General features: G+C 37.2%; 1 protein-coding gene across 1 annotated transcript in view; it reads right to left on the bottom strand.

The window, feature by feature from the left end:
• Positions 1-2,998: 2,998 nt before the first annotated feature.
• map4l (microtubule associated protein 4 like) overlaps positions 2,999-16,861 on the bottom strand; it is a 38,783-nt gene continuing 24,920 nt past the window's right edge. Inside the window, exons 7-11 of the mRNA XM_030160652.1 lie at positions 14,450-14,542; positions 10,528-10,609; positions 10,329-10,438; positions 7,497-7,683; positions 2,999-3,724 (exon numbers count right to left, since the gene is read on the bottom strand). Of these exons, the coding sequence (XP_030016512.1) occupies positions 3,720-3,724; positions 7,497-7,683; positions 10,329-10,438; positions 10,528-10,609; positions 14,450-14,542 (477 nt within the window). The 3' untranslated portion in view covers positions 2,999-3,719. The remainder of the gene's footprint in view (positions 3,725-7,496; positions 7,684-10,328; positions 10,439-10,527; positions 10,610-14,449; positions 14,543-16,861) is intronic.

Here is a 16,861-nt window from a genome sequence, read left to right as displayed (position 1 = left end):
CTTTTCTATTTTAAAGCAAAAATCAATAAACCACTAGTTTTTCTTTTGTTTCTGAAAAGAAAATCCAATTACCAACAGACACACTGACCGGATCCTGACGCGTCACGGCGGGTGCACGGCGTCGAATGGACCCGTTACATGAGAACATAAACATTAAGACTTGCTACTTGTTCCTACTTGTATATACACGAACCAGCGCCTACACCTTTCAAAGTGCTTTCATCCTGTTGTTCTTCTCATCCTGAAGAAAGTTTCACATTATCGTACGACAAACTGTGTGTCACGTTTTACATTTAGGCAACTCATGGGAATGTTCTGGAGGGAACAGACCGATATCTAAACGTCTACTTTAGTTTCCTATTGGATCGACTGCTCTTTGATTATCGTTACTTTGTCTAACTACCACTGCTGCTCAGCTCCCAAAAAGCACACATGTACAGTACACAGCTGACAATGTTTAACAGGAAAGCAACTTCATATCACTTCAGTGCATCGAAGAATGAACGAGACTGTGTTCAAAGTGCACGAGACTTCAGTGTTTTTGGGAACGGTACATAATTATTAATGACTTTGATGCTATTCAGTGTTCCAGACACAGTATAATAGAGTGGCCAGCGAAGCTAGAGTGGATGAGAACAGGATGTAAAGTCTACTGAAGGTTCTCTAACGGTGATGGAAGGGGTTCCAGCCGGCATTTTGTAAAGTCTCCGAGCCAGACTATCAGTGTTCAAGAGGCTATGCAGCGCCCTCTACAGGATGGATGCAGTAGTAACACTTCACACATCTGACAAGTACGGCAACACGCCACAAACACGCCACTAATCCTCCACCGTTTCACCGGAGACCACCCCAGTCCATGATGCACCGTGCATAGAATTACAGTGAGTAGACGTAGATGTCCGCTTCCATAACGTCGCTCTGTAACTCAAACTCACATCACAGTGTTGTTTTGTTTCCAGCCAAAACTCCCGTTTAGAGAATTTCTTAAAATAGAACAAACACATTACCTCCTTCCTCTGCGGGTCAGTCTAGACACTCAGAGAAACGGGGGGGGGGAATAATCTTAAAATTTTAGACTTCTATTCTATCAACCATTCGTCTGATCTTCATTGATTCTATTTTTTGTTTTTTTTTGTGGATTTCTATTTTACATCTTTACACTAAAAAAAAAAAAAAAAGCTACAAATACCACTGGATGGTCCCGTCTTCTATGTGGAGGCCATTCTTGGTTCCGCTCTAGTGAAATACTGCTGCATTCATGGCGTTTTGGAGCTGAGCAGATCCCGCCGCTTGGATAGAGTTTGTATTTTATCGCTTTTTGGATATCGTCATAAATGAATGAAATACAAACGATAGGAAAATGCATTTAAAAAGCTATCTATTTACATTACAGATGCAAGGAGACGCTGGAGCTAGAAATGACATCGTCGTCTGCGTCTATGCAGAGACGACGCTCGTTGTTGAGATGATTTTTTTTTTTTTAGTTGAAACTCAAAGGGAAATTTCCAACTTCAGCCTCCGCCATGAATGCACCACTACTTCCTCCATCCAGACAAATCGCCTCTCCGTAAACTACCCGTCCACCTCTGTGGCTGCTCTCCGTTAGTCTGTCCATCTCTGTCTGTACGTCATGTTTATGTGAGGGTCATCGGGGGGGGGGGGGGGGGGTTCCAACTAAGATTACTGTATTGCTGTCAGAGAGGAGCAGTGAAACAGACGAAGGAGGAGGAGGAGGAAGGAGGTGAAATGATGAAAAGGCCGGACAGTGACTATGATGGGTACAACACACCGACACAGGTCATCATCACTATCAGCGTAGACCACAATAAACAGATGCTTTTATGAACAGCATACCAGGTGTGTGTGTGTGTGTGTGTGTGTGTGCGTGTGTGTGTGCGTGTGTGTGGCGGGGGGTTGGATGATGATTGTGTGTGCTTTTCCGGTTTTACATCTGTGCTCGTGTGTGTGTGTGTGTGTGTGAAGGACGTGAGCAGGTTTCACAGGAGTTACTACGACAACAGTGGGAGGGCTTAGCGGAGGGCGTGGCTCTGTAGCCCCGCCCCCTCCTCCACTACAGTAGTACCACATGCGCGAGAGAAGGACGGTGCTGTCTGTCTGTTTGTCTCATATGTGGACGGGGAGTGACGGCAGATGGTTTACTGTGATTTAAAGTCATGCAGAAGAAAAGGGGGTTTGTGCTGATTTTTTTTTTTTTTTTTTATTTGCTGCTGCCTTTTTTTAACAGGCTTAAACTTCCACCCGTTATCTGTGGAGTTGTGCAAAGACTGATTTCAGTCCAAATGACCGCTCAAGTGCAAAAACGCAGTCTGTTATTAGACTTTTCATACGCCTACTTAGCTTTACAGAGGATTCAGGCTTTAACACTGTCCAGGAGTTGCGGTGTACCGATTCCACATCAGCCTACTGTCGTCCCATTTGCAATAATAAACCTGCTACATACAGCGCACTGTAGTGTTTTTGTAATATTGGGAATAATGGATAAAGCAGCAGCAGAAATCTGTCTGACTCACACTTGTCATAGAAGGTAAAAGACTCCAAACCTTCAGAACTATTTGATCAAGTACCTGCTTTAATGTGCCTTTTCCTGTTGACGTTACACAGAATATGTCTGAGTCTGATCTCATGCTCCTTTTCTGATATTATTCTCTCCGTACAAATGATCACATGTTGCTTTCTGTTCCATTCACCTGTACAGAACTGGGTCAAAGGGCTTTCATTTACTCTGCACCTTATGCATGGAGTCACCTACACAAAGACTGGAGTTCGTTTCTTTGAGCACTTTTAAGTCCAAACTGACAGTTGTTGAGGCCAACTCCATTCTTAATCTGCTTGTAAATGTTATTTTTAGTAACTGTTTATTGTTGAATGTGTCTGTTATTTGTGTTTTAACTGCGTAATCCTCGAACTGTGTTGGATTTGCTGCTGCCTATCTTGGCCAGGACTCCCTTGTTAAAAGAGGTTTTTAATCTCAAAGGGATTTTTCCTGGTTAAATAAAAAAAATAAATAAATGAAATAAAATAAAGATGTTCATCCCTGTGCTGATCGCTGCTACCGTAGTCAGATGATAAAGAAACACACTGTGCTGTAACAGTCGGAGGAGACGGATCGCTACAGTGATACCGTGGGAGATAATGTTTGATGAGTGAGCTGTACAATTACCTTTTATGAGACAACGTGCAGCGCTGTACACACTGTAAATTTGAGGTGATTAGCAGCAGGCGAGGAGGCTGGACTATGTTTAGAGAAAGCGGATTTGACAGTCAGGACATGGAGGTTTGGTGTGTAAACGCTTCTGATCGGTAACAGGACCTTAAACCCAGTATTTTAGGTTTATTCAGGAAAAAACGTGATCCCTTAATATTGCACTGACGACTAAATCTATTGCATGAGGGGTTGTTTAGGTTTGAGGCCCTTTGAGAAACACAGACAAACAGCAGGTGCTCTTCTCGATGGTACCGGGGCTGAAGGTCAACCCGAGCGGGGGTCAAAGGTCGGGGTTGGTTTTAGCGAAGGGCTGGCAGGCGGACCCCGGAGAAACACTGAGAGGCGATCGGTCTGTTCGGTGCTGCGGTGGGCGAGATGAGGGGCGGGGCCAGAGGGAGGTGACTGCGCCGTGGTAGGTTGGTTGGTCGGTCGGTCGGTTGGCAGGTCGGCAAGCGCCATGCATGTCCCACCACAATCTACAAGTCACTGGGACTCAATCTGACAAGAAAGAAAGACAACGAGAAACACCTCAGTGGATTTAGCTTCAGTTTAGTTTCTGTATTTACACCTGGAGGAGAAACAGTTTACAGTCCACCAACAACACAAACACAGAATACACAATAAAAACACCTGTTCGAACTCTGTTTAATAGTGTTTTATATATATATATATATATATATATATATATATATATATATATATATATATATATATGTACATATTTAGAGCTTTATATACAGTCACGAAAAAAATAATTTGTTTTCAGTCTAAACAGAGGTAAGCTAACAGAGCTAAGCTAACAGAGCGATAATGTAAACTATCAGCTGATGCAGCATGTGAAGATTATGACACACAGAGTTATTTTCAGCGACTATTAACATGAACATCTATGAGTTTTAGTTTGAAGAAGAAAACTTGATGATAAAATGAAACAATGAGCTTCATATTATATTCAGTGACTGATAAATAGCGTTGATTCGTTGGTGGTTTTGGTCCTAAATGTATTCTGGTTTCAGACTGCCCCCTGCTGGTGATAGTTTGGAACACCAATACTACATATAAATGCTGTAAAAGACCAGTAATTGCTTTGGTAGACAGTTTATGTATTTATTGTCTTTAAGCTGAGTGGTGAACAGGATCTAGAGCAGGGGTGTCGAAGTCATGTTAGTTCAGTTCCACATTAAGCCAAATTTGATCTGCAGTGGGCCATATCAGTGAAATAATAACATACATAAATAGAATAGAATAGAATAGAATGCTCTTTATTGTCATTATACATTGTACAATGAAATTGGGGGAGCTTCTTCATATCAGTGCAGCAATATTAAAAGAGAGACAAAGTAGAAAATAATAATAATAATAATAATAATAATAATAAATAATAATAAATAATGTCAACTCCAAACTTTCCTCTATGTTTTAGACCGAAAAAAGTTAAATTATGCGATGAAAATGTTTATATCTACCAACTCTCCTTTAAAACAACGTAAATAACATGAACAAACTAAAATTTCTGAAGAAAACTAAGTGTAATTTTAACAATATTATGTCTATTTTTTATTTTTCATTTTATTTCATTTATATGTAAATTACATCTTACAGATCACAGTGGATCAACAAATACACAAAAATAGCAGGCAGAATATTGGTAAAATTGCACTTCAGACATTTCAAAATATTCATATTTGTTCAGGTTATTTGTGTTTTTGGGAAATGATAGTTTGTTTTAGAGTAAATACAGTAAAATGACATGAAAATGTTTACATTTACAAAGGGAAACATTTGGAGTTGTGAGTATTTATAGGTTATTATGACAGTATTTTACTGATCCGACCCACAAATAGTTCTTATCCTACGACCATAAGACTGCTCAACAAAAGTTGAGGGGGTGAAGTGCAATAGAGAATGTGCAATAATAGGTGCAATAGTGACCTCTCCATAGTGCAATATTTTTTCCATTACTAACCTATTTATTTATTTATTTATTTTAGTGCAGATTTTAATATTTTATCATATACATGGGCTGTCTAGTTGGTGTTTTTAAAATCTTTCCTGTGTTTTATTTCGTGCTGTGCATTTTGCAGTTTCGTTCTGTAACAACATCTGGGATGTTTTTATTGAATGCCAATTAATAAATCTGAATCTGAGTGGAGATTAAATTGGTCTGTATGTGGAACCTGAACTAAAATGATTAATATATTCAGCGTAATTTTTGCATTTCAGAAATTTATCCCAGGGGCCAGAGTGGACACTTCGGCGGGCCAGATTTGGCCCCCGGGCTGCATTTTAAGACCACTGATCTAGAGGCTGAGGACAGATGAAGTTCACATGTACAGTTACATCTGTTGCGCAGGTATGAGGCTGGTAGGTAAGAAGAGTTGATACTGAATATGGAGGGCTGATTTGCAGAGTTTAATTTCAAATATACAGATGGTCTCCTGCTAACAAGCCATTACTGTCTGGTGCACCATCCTGTGAATTATGTACCAAATTATAAAGTGCTGCTGTTTTTTATTATATTAGCACCACAGCCATCCATCAATTAGGCTGACTCTGGAAGCAGCGTCAGGTGGCAGAGGTCTGTCGTCCCTCTGAACTCTGGGAGTGTGGAGGCCAGAGATGAGACGTGGTTAATCTTCACTCGTTACGTCTGTTCATAATTTCATTTACCAGAAAAGTGTCTGCTATTTTTACCCCCCCACTCCATCAGATGCAGAGTGGAGGTTAAGCACGTACACAAACACACTATTTACTGTCAGATGTCGTAATGAGCTCCAATCAGTTCAACTTCTTCACCGCTTTAACCCATAAAGACCCAGAACTACTTTTGTGGCAGTTCCCAACTTACTTTTTCTCTCTATTCAGTCTTTCTTAATTGATTTATCATAATTTATTATAATATTGTCCTCAGTATTTTGTGTTTTTCAGTGTAAATAATGTATTTTCCTATATTTAATTTAATGATTATGTAAATTCTCATAAAAGCACAGAGTAAATTCAAAGGTTATTATATCAAAAACAGAGAAAACTGAAGATAAAGTTACTTTTTTAGCAGATACTGTATAAATAACTGAACATAAACCCCGTGTGTCCATCCACTGTCACTGATCCAACTCCATGGGTTTTACTGGTGAATCGATGTTGTAGAAGATGACATGGTGTTTCCATGGTAACTACGAGGGCTGTTCAATAAGTTCATGGCCTCACCCAGAAATACTGGTTGTTATAATACAGGATGTTACATTCTTTCGTGATGGGATAGTGATGCTTGAACATCGATGGACCAAGTGCATTGCTGTAAATGGAGATTATGTTGAAAAATAAAATATAAATTATCAGTCTGTGTTGTTCTGTTCTGGGTGAGGCCATGAACTTATTGAACAGCCCTCGTACGGAGCCTCTGAATGTCCAAATGGGTCTTATCTGATGACCATGACAAGATGAAAAACTGTATTCTACAATAATTATTTATATGTATTGATACGATTAGTGGATCAACGGGTGTTAATTAGTTTACATTAGTACACGGTTTTGGTCGCCTGCAGCTGTTTGGGTCTTCAAGGGTTAAATGAACAATAATATTAATCCATAAAGACCCAAACATCCAACAATGACCAAAACCATCTACTGATCTAAACTCTTTAATACCTGTTGATCCACTAATTCTCTCAATACATGTAAATAATTGTTGTAAAATACAGTTATTCATCTTTTCTTGGTCATCAGATATGACCCATTTGGACGTTCAGAGGCTCCGTTGTTACTGTGGAAACATCTTCATCTTCTACAACACTGATTCACTAGTAAAACCCATGGAGTTGGATCAATGACAGTGGATGGACACACTGGGTTTATGTTCAGTTAATGATAGATTTGACTGAAAAAGTCACTTTTTCTGCAGGTTTCTCTGCTTTTGGTATAATAACCCTCAACTTTGATCTGAGCTTTTGTGAATATCTTTATAACTAGTAAATTAAATACAGGAAAATACTTGGTTTATGTTGATAAAATACAAAATACAGAGGATACTATTATGAATAAATGGTGATGAATCCCTTAAGAAAGATTAAATACAGAGAAAAAAGACACAAAAGTAGAGCTGGGTCTTTATGGGCTATTAATTTACATTTGATACAGCTGCTTCTGTACAAATATATCAAAATAATAAGTTAATTTTTCCCCTAAAACAAACAAAAAATGTAAAAAATAAATAAATAAATAAAAAAAACTTTAACGGACTAAGGACTGCTGTGTTTGTGTGTATTCTTACTTGTCTCAGTGATGCGTTTGTCTATGCTAAGGGGCTCCCTCAGTCCGTCTCCCCCAAAAGGATTGGGTGTCGGTTCCTTCACCCCGTTCTCCTTAGCAACACTTCCTGGTGCTGTTGCCTTAGCAACACCCGCTGGCCCTGTTGTGCCACTTGGGGGTGAGGGCATCTTCTCCTCTGCCTTTTCCTCCTGCAGACAAATACAGAGACACACATACAAACATATACACAGGAGACTGGGTTTTAGTAGTGCTCCCTCTAGTGGTAAAAGCACAATGAGTCAGCAGGTTAAAACAGCTGCTGCATGATCAGACGATTTACAGAGTATGGAGGTGTATCAGGGCTGCTTTAGGGGGAATAAAGCATTTTCTGAAAGGGAGGAGGGAGTGATATTAAAAAAAAAGAAATCAAAGTTGTCAGTTTAAAAGAAATAATGTTTGGTGTAAATCCAGGTAAAACACTGCAAAGACTGAGTTGTGCTCCAGGCAAATGGAGCGAGAACGAAGCCAATATGAAAGTGTCTAAAAGTGTAATACTGCTGATGGCCACTAGATGATGCTCCAATAGACTGACATCGAACATGTCTCTAAAATATTGGGGTCAAACATGCAGCCCGTGGGCCAAATTCGACCGGTCAATGAGTTCAATCCGGCCTGTGGGATGAATTTGTGAAATACAAACATTACACTTAAGATATGAACAATCATTATAGTTCAGGTTCCACATTCAGCCCAATTCGATCTCAGGTCAGTACTCCAGACCAGCAAAATACTGTCATAATAACCTATAAATAATGACAACTCCAAATTACTGTCTTTAGGTGAAAAAAAGGTAAAATTACATGAAAATGTTTACATTTACAAACTATACTGAAACTGAAAAATTATGACAAAACTGAGACATAATATTGTCAAAACTTGAAAGAAATGTCAGATTGTTCATTCTTATTCATGTTATTCACATTTTTTTCAGGACACTTTGTACATGTAAACATTTTCATAATATAATTTTACTTTTTTCACTCTAAAACATAGAGAAATGTTTGGAGTTGACATTATTTATAGATTTTTATGTTATTATTTTACTGGTCCAGCCCACTTCAGGTCATATTGGGCTGAATGTGGCCCATGGACTTGAATGAGTTTGACACCCCTGCTCTAAAATATTAAGTCCAACACGTTTTTGCAGGAGTCATTTAAGTCTCATTTGTTTTATTCTGACCCTCTAATAGGTGTTTCCTCCGTTAATTAAATCTCAGGTTGAACAGAATGTGCTGGGTTTTGATTGACAGGTGTGATTGACAGGTGAGCTTCTGTTTATTTAAGGGAACACTGTTTTTCCTGACAGGCAGCTCCACTGTAGTTATGGCTAATAGGATCCACTAACAACACTGTAAAATGGTTTTACTACACAGTGACTGATAAGGTTTACTGATTTACAGAGTTAGAATGAACGGAAGCTCCACCCGTTTTGATCAAATATAGTCACTGTGGCTCCAAAAATCCAACAATGCAAACATAATTAGTTAGCTAGTTTTCCCTTTGGTGACATTAATAAACTGCAGAATTACATCCAGCACCAACAACAAAAGCAAACCATTCCATATTCATGTACATTCACTATATGGACAAAAGTATGTGGACACGTTGAATTCAAGCATTTCTTTTCTAACAGGGGTCTGGGATACAAAACAATAATGAATAATATCAGAATATAGTCTTATATTGAGATAAATATCATTGCATTGGTTAGTTTGGTTTAAATTGTTATCTTTGCTTCCAAAATGCCTCAGAGCTGGTTTTTACTAAATTTCTCTGAACATTGATTTTTTTCTGTTTTTTATTTTTTATCCATGACTGTGATTTTAAATATTCTACCTCTAAATTTCTAAAATATTTTTCATGCTTTGACTCTAAATAATAATTTTTACCACATCTCACTTAGGAAGAAAAATCTCCCATAAAACTTTAAGGAAATATTGATTTTTATGTCAAATCCTCATGAACAGGGCTTCTTACAGCTGTAGACATGATGTGTCCCAATACTTTTGTCCATATAGTTTATAAACATCAGTATTTCCTTAAAGTTTAATGGGAGAATTTCCTTCTATAGCATGTACCTTGCAATAACAGTATGTGTATTAACCATTTAACAACATAAAAGTCTGAGGTACAAATGGAAACAGGGCTTTTTCTCGCAAACAGAGATATAATGTAAACTATCAGCTACTGAAACGATTATATGACACAGTGATATTTTTAGTCATAATAAGCGTCTATGAGTTTTAGTTTGAAGAAGAAAACTCGATGATTCCATAATACAGATATGTGGAAACGGCTTTGAACTGTGGATACAGTGTTGATTCATTGGTGGTTTTGGTCCTAAGTGTGTTCTGGTACCACACTGACCCCTGCTGGTGATGGTTTGAAAAATCAATATATAATAAAAAACTAGACCATCAAAAGTCAACAAAAACAATCTTTATGCAATCAAGTACAAACTCCTGTGTGTATCATGTGACTAAAACAGACAGAAAAAAAAACATGGAATGTCTAAAAGCACTGTTTTTGTCAGTACAATGCCATAGATATTGATGGAAGAACTGAAGTGATTTTGGTTATTATTAAGAAAACGTGGAAAATGGACAGACATCACCTCTGAAACTAAACTGTGAGCTATTTTTGTTGTTATCATTATATTTGTCCAAACAAATGTACCTTTAGTTGTACCAGGCATTAAAATGAACAGGAAACTAAAGAAAACAAGGGTGGTCTAATCATTTTTTCTGCGACTGTAGAACTATTTCAGCCTAAACCTGTGCACTACTGGTCTGACCTTGTGTCCGTTGGTCTGTCCGTTGCCAGGCGCCATATTGTCCATGGATCCGATCTTAGACTTAGCCTTGACATTTACCTTATGGGACTCGATCTTCACATCTCCACCACCTGGACCAAAAGAAAAAGGGTTTGTGTAAGAGCCCGGAACAGGAGGATGAGTCTGAAAACTGGAAAGTCAATGATGTAAAAAGTCCGACCTGGCTTGTGTTTAATGTTGTCCTTGGAGCCGCATTTGGAGGTAACCTTACTCACGTCGACCTTCTTATTCAGGATCTGCACCTGTGAGCGGAGAGAAGACAATGCACTGTTTTATATATGAATTCATCAACACGCCGCAGGTCCCCTTAAAAAATCACTGCGATGCATCATAATGTACGTGGTCCTTTAACAGACACCATCGTTCTGTGCAGGAATGGCCACGTACTTGACCTCAGACTGTCGTTTTTTAATTGGTGGTGTTTTATTGTTCACTGAGCTGAATTTTTGTTTTGTGAACTGACAAATTATGTTCTGAAATATCACTTTAGGTCAAAATGGCACCAATGGATCTTAAATCTGACTGAGCTCAGTAACAGTAAAAGGTCAACAGTACAAATTCTCTGATCATCTTATTGACAGTGGAATGATCCCAAATTAGAGGCTGCGTGACAGAGATTACTAATGATATGACATCATTTCAGACAATAAACATACACTTCCCTGCGAGTAATTTGAGTATTCATGGTTTACTTACATAATGTCTATAAATAAATGACTCCATTAACTGGATCTGGACCACCATGTACAACAACATACTTCGATTTCTGCACATGGTTGAACTTTTGTTTTATTTATCTCTATTTTTTTTTTTTTTTTTTTTAATTATTACTAACCCATAAGGACCCAGTGGGACTTTTGTGGTAGTCCCCAAATGATTTTTTCTCTCTATTTAACATTTCCTAAGTGATTTATCACCATTTATTATAATATCATCCTCTGAATTTTGCATGTATTCCAGTGGAAATCATCTATTTTCCTGTTTAATTGACTGATAATATAGATGTTCATAAAACCTGACAGTAAATTCAAAGGTTATTATATCATAACAGAAAAAAAACGAAGAAATAGTGACTTTTTTTTGGTCAAATCTATCATTAACTGAACATAAACCCAGTGTCCATCCACTGTCACTGATCCAACTCTATGGGTTTTACTGGTGAATCAACGGTGATGATGATTTTTCTCTCTATTTCTACCTATCTTAACTGATTTATCACAAATTTGTTTCAAAACATTATCCTCTGTATTTTGCTTTTTTTTTGGTGCAAATCATGTATTTTCCAATATTTAATTCACAGATCATGTAGATGTTCATGAAAAATCAGAGTAAATTCGAAGCTAATTATATCAAAACAGGGAAAAATAAAGAAAAAGTGACTTTTTCAGCAAAGATATTGCTACTTGAATGTAAAAACAAGTGTGTCCACCCACTGTTGTTGATCCAACTCCACTGAGTTTTACTGGTGAATCAATGTTGTAGAAGATGACAGTGCTTCCACAGTAACTATGGAGCCTTTGAACGTCCAAATGGGTCATATCTGATGACCATGAAAAGATGAATAACTGTATTTTACACCAATTATTTACATGGATTGATAGAATTAATGGATCAACATTTTAAATCAGTAGATGCTTTTGGTTGATGGTCGATGTTTGGGTCTTTTTGGGTTAACCCTTTATCAGGCAAGTGACTATTTTTGGTAATTTCCACAAACATTAAATATGGAACCAATCCTGTGCCTCAGTGAGGTCAAGAAGCGAGTTAGTTTCTATAACACTATACAGTGATTCAGACAGATTTGATAGACATTGTGCAGCTTTAAATAGTGAATATGAGGTATTTTTTGTCAGTTTATGACCTTATAACTGTTGTTTTATTGCATGTCTTTGTTAAAACACAAAGGTTGAAATTTAGAATGTCAGAGTATTTCAGTGAGTGCCCTGTAAAGGGTTAAGCACCAGTACTTGGTTAGCGTTTAAGATTAGGGGTAAAAGATCACGGTTTGACCTGAGATGGAGCTTTTAACCCTGCGTTAGAACATATTTAAGCCACGATAATGTTTCCAAATCGTGCCATGTGATATGTGTGCTAAACGTATCAGCTATAATGTTGCAGGAAAAGAACATTAAATGGAGTAATCACAGGAAGGTCAGCTATTTTGCAATATCTTAATTCGATACAGAGTTTAAGAGCTTATATTTCCTGTATATTTGCTCCATATAGTGTTTCATGTTACCGTAATAGCACAAGGTATTGTTTCTTTGCCAAATAAAATAAGCGCACATGGAGCAACAAGAATGAATGTATAATCATATTTTTCATACATGTTGAAATTCTTATGCATGAAAACCAAATAAAACCCAAATATGTCTGATCATGTGAATATTTCAGAGTCATTCCCAGCAGATCTACTGAGAAATTCAATCTGGGGTTATGAAACATGTCCAGAGACAGAATATGAGCAGCAGGTGTTTAGAGCAGATGCAAACAACAGCTGGATGAATGGACACAAGGAGCCTTTCACTTAAAATACAAGTCATTGAGCCATTCTTTACAGCCTGTAGACTGTGTGCAAATCAGTCCGTGTATCATTTGTTCTTTTCATATTCAATTGAGAATCCACAATCGGAAAATGAAAAAAAAAAATTACTCGTTATTTCATAATTCATGCACAAATCAAAAATAAAAAAATTTGTTGTTTTTCATTCTTTCAATTGTGCGCACAAATTAAAAATTGGAAATATGCAAATGGACCAAATGTAGGGTTTCAAATCATGTCGTGTGATACATGTGTTAAACATGTTGGCCATAGTGTTGCAGGAAAAGAACATTAAACGGAGTAATCACAGGTAGGTCAGCTATTTTGCAATATCTTTCATGTTGGCATTTTTGATATCCGATTTGGTTTGACCCAGAAGTTACTGTCTTCAGATCACTTTATTCTCATTCAGCAAATGACATCAAAGATACACTGCAGAACGAAATGACGACGCAGGGACAACACTAAAAACACAAATAGTTAAAAAACACCTGAGATAAAATAAGTTATAAAATACAGATGAGGTAGTGTGATAAATAAATAAATAAATAAAAAACGAGAATAAATATTATGTACTTCATTGCACAAATAAGTAAAACGTTATTGCACAATTTCAGAGGTAATTTCACATCCCCTACTTACAGACATTTATTTGAAAGACGGATGGTGGTAGGTGATTTATAGATAATAGAGAATTTGGTGGTATTCAGAGGTAGCAAACGCGTTACTCTGAAGGAGGACGACATGACAACTGAAAAAATGATCAGGATCTTCCAAGTATTGTTGTTTTGTCTAATACAGTGCATTCATGGTAGACAATCTAAGTAGAAGACACTTCTTATAATACACAAAGAAGTCCGTAACTTCCAGGTCAGACCAAAACAGATATCAAAAATGTCAACATGAAACCCCACATTTGGTCCATTTGCTTATTTCCAATTTTTAATTTATGCGTACAATTGAAAGAATGAAAAACAACTCCATTTTTGATTTTTGATTTGTACATGAATAATGAAACAACGAGTAATTTTTTCATTTTCTGATTGTGGATTCTCAACTGAATATGAAGAGAACGAATGATACACAGATTTAAATCCTTTCCCATGTTGTGTTGGTTGAACTCTAGTTGCTCCCGGCTTTGATGGATGCTCACCATAAAATCACTCAAATTAGATTTTATAAACTGTGCACAGACAAAATGAGGTTAAAGCATACAGTGTGCTTATTATAAGTATCATGTCTGCTCATGATTGCAAAAATAAGGATGTGATTCAGATTGATTTACAGAAACACGGAGGTAAAAGTCAGATTAATGTGATAATGGCTGAAGATTTAATTTCACTGAACGTGCATCCACATATTCCAAACAAACACTTTTTTTTTTTTTTTTGCCTGATCTGCGGTTAAAAAAAAAAAAAAAGTAAAAAAAAAAAAAAAAAAGATATCTGTTTGATGTGGATGTGAAATGTGCATGTAGCTTTATTTTATGCACGGTCCCTAAGCAGAGGCAGAGTCCACCTCCAGCTCCAGCAGTACTTACATTGCCACCTCCAGGGACATGTTTGATATTGTCCTTGGAGCCACAGCGAGACGTGACATGGCTGAAGTCCAGCTTTTTGTGCACTATCTGAACCTAAAGACAGGCAGGCAGACACACAGACAAGCAGGAGGGAGTTAAAGAAAGAAAGAAAGGAAGGAAGAGAAACCAGGCAGCACACAAGAGCAGATCAGCAGGAAGCTTTAGTTCACAGGAAACACAGTCTTGTGCTGTAAATATGGAAGACTTTCTGTTACTCGGCACATACTAAAAGTCCTGATCATTCGTGAGCATTTTGGAGGCAGAGCGCGACCACCTCCTGTGTGATTTAGTCACTGAACGTGTGGCTGAATGTAGTTAATTGAAATATCGAACATAAAAAGAAAGAGTTCATATGTCAAATCAAATCTAGAAAATGTTTTTATTGTCATATACAGTACATCGATGCATAATTTGGAATTTGAATGTACATTATAACAACTAACATGGTATACCCCTAAAGACCCAGTGCTACTTTTGTGGTGGTTCCAATTTATTTTCTTCTCTGTATTGAACTTTTTTCAACCCATAGAGACCAAAACACCCACCAGCGACACAAACCATCTACAGATATAAACTGTTTAATACCTGCTGATCCACTAATCCTATCAATACATGTAAATAACTGGAGTAAAATGCAGTTTGCCATCTTTTCATACGACCCATTTGGACGATCAGAGGCTCCGTAGTTACCGTGGAAACACCGTCATCTTCTACAACACTGATTCACCAGTGGGTCATATCTGATGACCATGAAAAGATGAATAACTGTATTCTACACCAGTTATTTACATGTATTGATAGGATTAGTGGCTCAACAGGTATTAAACAGTTTAGATCAGAAGACGAGTTGGTCAGTGGTGAATGTTTGAATCTTTACGGGTTAAAATGGAATATATATTTTTTTAGACTTCATATGTCGCAAGTTAACTTAATAACTCTTCAATTAAAAGAAGAGAAAACACTGCCTCTGAAGTGCTCACAAATGATCACGACTTTGAGTCCGTGTCCTGTTATTCCAGTCAAATCATCCTACAATCCTGCAAAAGTCTAATCTGCTTTTTGTGAAATGTGAAGCTGCTGAAAGGTTATAGAAATGCAACTCATACAAAATGCATTTTAAACACCCAAAATGACTTGATAACAACAGATCGCTTCCATAAACAGCTTCAAGAGAAACAACAGGACGAACAGACGAAGCACATGCGACACAACGGTGAACTGGAGAGTCAGCGCTTTACTGAGCGTCCAGAACAGAAGCAACTGATAAAGGAGGACAGCCATGACGGGTGTTTTCAGGTAGTTAAAGGGGACAGTCTGTGCACATCAGCCTGCTGTCCAGGGGGATTCATGCCCTGAAACCAACAGATCTGAGGGAAATGTGCTGGATCATTTGGTGAAGAAACAGTGAGAGTTTGGCTGATTTGGTCAAATTTCAGAAAACAAAAAGTCAAAGAATGAATAAAAAAGTTAATGTTGCCTTGAAAGGAAGTAAAGAAAAACCATTTAAGTTCAATAAGACCTTAAATCTGGACCATGGATTAAGGCAGGGGTGTTTAAGATAGGGCCCGTGGGCCAAAACCGGCCCACCAAAGTTTCCAATCCAAATGGGATGAACTTGTGAAATGCTAAAATTACACTGAAGATATTAACAAATGGTTTAGTTCAGGTTCCACATTCAGACCAATTCAATCTCAATTGGGTCAGAACAGTAAAATACTATCATAACAAACTATAAATAATGACAACTGCACATTTTCCCTTTGTTTTAGTGTAAAAAGAAGTAAAATTAAAATATTTACATTACATTAAATCACATTATAAACTATCCTTTCATAAAAATAGTGAATAACAAATATGAACAACCTGAAATGTCTTAAGAGAAATTAGTGCAATTTGACCAATATTCTGTATGTTATTAAATGCTTTGTGTATTTGTATCCACTGTGATCTGTAAGTTGTAATGTACATGTATAAATAATAAACTGTGGCAGAATATTGATAAAATTGCACTTATTTTTCTTAAGAAATTCCAGGTTGTTCATCTTATTCACATTTTTTATAGGACAGTTTGTAGATATTTTTACTTTCTTCACACTAAAAGATAGACAAAACTTTGGAGTTGTCATTATTTATAGGTTATTATGTTATTATTTTACTGGTCCAGCCCACTTTTAGATCATATTTGGCAGTATGTGGCCCCTGAAATAAAATCATTTGACACCCCTGGATTATAAAGGTTAACAAGGCAGTTAATTCTAGTTTTCAGAAAAACAAGGGTTTTTATTTTTTATTGTTATTGGGGTAAACATATAAAAGCACCGCCTACTGAGTATAACTGACCAATCAGATCTCAGGGAGCTTGATCCATCTTTA

This window comes from Sphaeramia orbicularis, chromosome 17, assembly GCF_902148855.1.
Source record: "Sphaeramia orbicularis chromosome 17, fSphaOr1.1, whole genome shotgun sequence".
In the NCBI taxonomy this organism is placed as follows: domain Eukaryota; kingdom Metazoa; phylum Chordata; class Actinopteri; order Kurtiformes; family Apogonidae; genus Sphaeramia; species Sphaeramia orbicularis.
Note: the sequence above shows the minus strand (reverse complement) of the source record. Positions and strands in the feature narration are given on the sequence as shown.